This window comes from Aplysia californica, unplaced genomic scaffold, assembly GCF_000002075.1.
Source record: "Aplysia californica isolate F4 #8 unplaced genomic scaffold, AplCal3.0 scaffold00756, whole genome shotgun sequence".
In the NCBI taxonomy this organism is placed as follows: domain Eukaryota; kingdom Metazoa; phylum Mollusca; class Gastropoda; order Aplysiida; family Aplysiidae; genus Aplysia; species Aplysia californica.
Genome location: NW_004798026.1, coordinates 257,532 through 262,505, shown reverse-complemented (window position 1 = coordinate 262,505; position 4,974 = coordinate 257,532). Strand labels below are relative to the sequence as shown.

Below are 4,974 nucleotides of genomic sequence, written 5' to 3'. Positions count from 1 at the left end.
CCCCTCTACAAGACAAGCCCCCACCTGCACCAGGAGCTGTCTGAGACGTCCCAGCTGAGACTCCAACTGCTGGTTGTGGTCTTCCAGGACCCTCATGCGTGCCTCCAGCCGGCCCTTGTGTTGTCGCAGCAGCTTGGCCTCCGCCATCATCTCCTCGTTGTGGTCGCCCGACGCCTCCCCCCCGTTGTTCTCCTCCGAGCTGAGGAGCAGGAAGGAAGTGTCGCTCCTCTGTTGGGCTGCCTGCTGTAACCGGTCGTACTCAACTTGCAACGTTCTGATGGAGGACAATTTAGTGTCAATAAAATTTTGGCAAAACTGTCCAAAGTACATTGAATTTCAAAAACTTGGTGCACGTATACGGCAAAACGAATAACTGATAAATACCTAAGATAAAAAACCAACTAGACTATACTGAATAACTGATAGATAACTAATTAAAAAAACCAACAACTTCTGAATAAATGATAAACAAATATATTTTATAAAAATACTGGATAACTGATAAATAACTTTTTAAAAAATACTGGGTAACTGATAAATAACTAATATTAAAAAAAATACCTGGTAACTGATAAATAACATATAAAAAAACCCTTCTCAATAACTGATATATAACTACTACAAAAAAACAACTTCTGAATCTGTATGTATAGCATAGGGTTTTACGGTGCTCGCAACTGCATAAGGTCATATGAGCGCTCTGAATAACTGATAAATAACTATATTAAAAAAGAAACTACTGGATAACTGATAAATAACCATCATCCAGTGCCAGATCGGTGACAGACATCGGCGATCATGGTTCTCCTTTCATTCCTTTGCTCTGATGCTCTTAAAAAACCCACTTTTCCCTGATCTTTCCCAGTTACCTATTTGTTTAGGATTCTTTTCCATGATTGTTCTTGGGATATTGCAGTAGTGGTCTCCCGTTGCCTACTGCCGGTTTGTGTACAGTTTTCTCTGATAAGTCATCCACTGACAACCCACAAGACAGTGGGGGCTTTGGTAGGATTTATGGCGCCTCCCGTCGCCAAAATGGTCCCTTATTTGAGTGTGTGATAAATAACTACTGAAAAACTGGTGAATAACTACTGGATAACTGATAAATGACCATCGAACAACTCGTAAAAAAACTACCGGATAACTAGTAATATGAAATCTCTTCACAGATCACAACTTGCACATTACATTTTAAACTGATATAGCATCACGTGACTTTTTCCTCCCTCACAACCTCTCAGTTTCAAAGCTCATCTCTAGTGCCGGGCGCCTAGGTTCCTGATTATTGATGAAAGCTAGGAATCGTAGGAATCGACTCCAAACCCAATTACTTCAGATCAATCAATACATGCAATCGACGACTGCACCTCTCTTTCTCTCTCTCTCTCTCTCTCTCTCTCTCTCTCTCTCTCTCTCTCTCTCTCTCTCTGGCTCACACTAGAACTTTCTAATGCTGTAATTTCGTCCGGTGTTTCCCTGGTTGGCTCCCAACATGTTCAGGGTTGAGGATCACCTTGTTTTGGGAAAACTACCAACCAACAACTTTTTTTTTTCAACAGTATTTTTTTTATAAAAAGAAGATTTTAATGATTAAAATAACTGGTAACCGTGGTTTACGTAAAAGGGAGTCCGAACATTTCTTCCGTAGCATTAATCATGGGAATTGGTTCCGGAATCGATCCTTCGCCCAGCTCTACTCATCTCTACTTTCCACACATGTGAGCATTTCACATCACGCGACAAGTCCATTTACTGGGAAGGGACAGGAGTAACTGTGATGGTAAACAGTATTTTTAAAAAAACCGCAATCATTTCCAAGTTACAAAGAAGATGGACTCACTTGTTCTCGTCTTCCAAGTCTCGGATCATGTTCTCCAACTGCTGCCTCTGGTCTGCGTCCACGGCCATCATGATCTGCATGGGACTCTTCAGCTGTGAGTGGGAGACAAGCACACATCAGAAAACATCATACATATTTGTGGGGGACAGACACATGACAGAAAACATCACAGCCGTTTGTGGGGGACAGACACAAGACAGAAAATTCACAGCTGTATAATTTCACCCCAGTTGTAAACTTTCACCACTGCTGTATACTTTCACTTTAGCTGTATACTTTTTTACCCCAGCTGTATACTTTCCCCCCAATTCCCCCCTATATACCACCCTGTGCCTCTCCGGCCTTCTGCTCTTCCTCTGGCAGCGAGATGTTCAAGGCCTTTAGGAGGATTCTGTTTCTTTTTGTTCGGTTTTATTTGAGGCCGCCCCACGCTGACTTATCCGCCCCCTCCCCCCCCCTTCCATTGCCCGCCCATTTGATTCGTTTTCATTTAATGAGTTACAGGAAAGGGTAGATACGGACGTGCAACACGACAAGCAAACTCACAGCATGAGATGATGGGTCTCCCTTCAGGCTGGAACAATACTGGGCGATGAGGTGATGTTCGTCCTCCCTACGGTAAAAAGACCCAAAACCAAACCTTATATTGAGTCAAACGTCAAATAAACCAAACCTTATATTGAGTCAAACGTCAAATAAACCATACCTTATATTGAGTCAAACGTCAAGCAAACCAGACGATATATTCAGTTGAAAGTCAAACAAAACAGACGCTATACTGAGTCAAACCTCAAACAAACTACACGTTTTGGGGTCTTTTCCCATTTTTCAACACGTCACATCACATATGGCTGATACAGCAAGCTCTCCCCGTCGTTTTATGCAAGAAAAATTCTGAAATTATGCGAACTGAGTCCAAAAATGTGAAATTATGCGATTCTGTTGATTTCAAATTTAAAAAAAGAATGATAAAGGAAAATAATAAGAAAATTTTGTAAAAAATGATCAAATTTTGCTAAATTATGCGGGGCGCATAAAACCACCGGGACAGCTATAGGGAAAAACTAGAATAGATTGGAGGAATTCCTTGACTCGAGACTTTAAGCAGCTAAGAAGAAAAACAACCTCCCCTTCCCCCCCCCCCCCACAAAACAACCAACAAACATAACAATGGGTGGACATTGTCATTCTGATACAATAGACAAACAAACAAAAAACACACAAATTGTAAGTACCGTGAAGGACTTTGACTCTTACCCCAAAAAATGACAACAAGTCAACTGTGTGTGTGTGTGTGTGTGTGTGTGTGTGTGTGTGTGTGTGTGTGTGTGTGTGTGTGTGCCTGCGTGTGTGTGCGCATGTATGTGAGAGTGTGCATGTAAATAAATGTGTACGGCGAAGTAACTTAAAAAGAGTAGGCACATAAGTTCGGAACTTCAGATTTAAAATAATTCTAAAAAACAGAAAAAGAAAAAGAAAAAAAAAATTGAAAACAGCAAATGCACACAACTGTCTACAACTCAGCGATACAAGGGAATATACAGCGGGCATGTGATATACAGTCGGCATGTGATAATACAGTCGGCATGTGATAATACAGTCGGCATGTGACAATACAGTCGGCATGCGATATACAGTCGGCATGAGATAATACAGTCGGCATGTGGTAATACAGTCGGCATGTGATAATACAGTCGGCATGCGATATACAGTCGGCATGTGATAATACAAACGGCATGCGATAATACAGTCGGCATGTGATAATACAGTCGGCATGCGATAATACAGTCGGCATGTGATAATACAGTCGGCATGCGATATACAGCAATAATACAGTCGGCATGCGATATACAGCAATAATACAGTCGGCATGCGATATACAGCAATAATACAGTGGGCGTGCAACATACACCGAGCAAACTAAAAGACCATGGCAACTATACATCAAACAAATGTCAGAAAACGTGAACATGATACATGGATACTGCTGATGGGAGTGCTGGGTTCTGTCACGTGGGCGAAAAGCAGAGCGTTATTAATTCACTTCTAATAGTGGACAATCTTCATTTGTTTTAGTTACAGTATAACGGAACTTGCAACACAATAAGGTAATAAGAGTCGTAACAGTCAGAGGTGTTACGAGAGAGTAACAGACACAAAAAAGAAAAATGAGAGATAAGGACGATAAATGTTTGATAGGAAAGAAAGAGTAAACCACACAAGAGCACCCAACAACCACCCACACCATAGGTGTGACGGTCAAACCTGGCAGAACCACATCACATTTAAGCAACTTTGAATAAGTACATGACAAGATGGACCTTTCTAAAGAAGTGAACAAAAAAACAACAACCCATGGACAACAAGGCATAATTTAGAAAAGGTGATTTCCCACTGAGCCAAAATGTGAGATTGCAGGGAGGGATGGAGAATTAAACAAACCAACAACAAAATGAAAGAAAAGGATATCTCATGTAACCGTGAAAGACGACAGGTTTTTCAAAAAAGGAAATAAAACAAACAGATGTCTGATGTAAAAATGTAACAAAAGAAACAAAACTAAAAAGGTAGACGACATGTATTTGTCACAGCCTCCACATTTTGAAACTTGATCATCTTTCGTGACTAGCTCAGCAGGTTTTTGAGGCAATAGGCGTGGAATTACTTGACTGTACTGACATGGGAATCTCTTGGCTGTTATAACATTTAGTAACAAGGTCAAGGATCTGACTTTTTCTTAATAAAGCAGTTCAGGCCACCAAGTTCACCAAGATCACATACCACCAAGGTCACCCTGCCACCAAGGTCACACACCACCAAGGTCACCCCGCCACCAAGAACAAGTGATCATCTCCATTGAGAATTGCAAAATATGAAAAGAAAAATCCGCCCGCATGTTGCTGGGATAAAGGTCACAATATAAGCCAAAGCCGTGTTGTGATGTGCCCGTTCCCAAATGAGTTGAGAGGTGTGAGATGTGTGGTGTGGGGTGTGTGGTGTGTGGTGTGTGGTGTGAGATGTGTGGTGTGGGGTGTGTGGTGTGGGGTGTGTGGTGTGAGATGTGTGGTGTGGGGTGTGTGGTGTGGGGTGTGGGATGTGGGGTGTGTGGTGTGTGGTGTGTGGTGTGTGGTGTG

At 41.9% G+C, this 4,974-nt stretch overlaps 1 protein-coding gene across 10 annotated transcripts in view; it reads right to left on the bottom strand.

The window, feature by feature from the left end:
• The window catches only part of LOC101858671 (dystrophin), a 35,848-nt gene that overhangs the window by 9,597 nt on the left and 21,277 nt on the right, over nt 1-4,974 (bottom strand). For all 10 annotated transcript variants that reach the window (XM_005109207.1, XM_035972605.1, XM_005109210.1 and 7 more), the window contains 3 exons: nt 2,387-2,453; nt 1,841-1,932; nt 25-274 (listed from right to left, as the gene is read on the bottom strand). In XM_005109207.1, the coding sequence (XP_005109264.1) occupies nt 25-274; nt 1,841-1,932; nt 2,387-2,453 (409 nt within the window). The remainder of the gene's footprint in view (nt 1-24; nt 275-1,840; nt 1,933-2,386; nt 2,454-4,974) is intronic.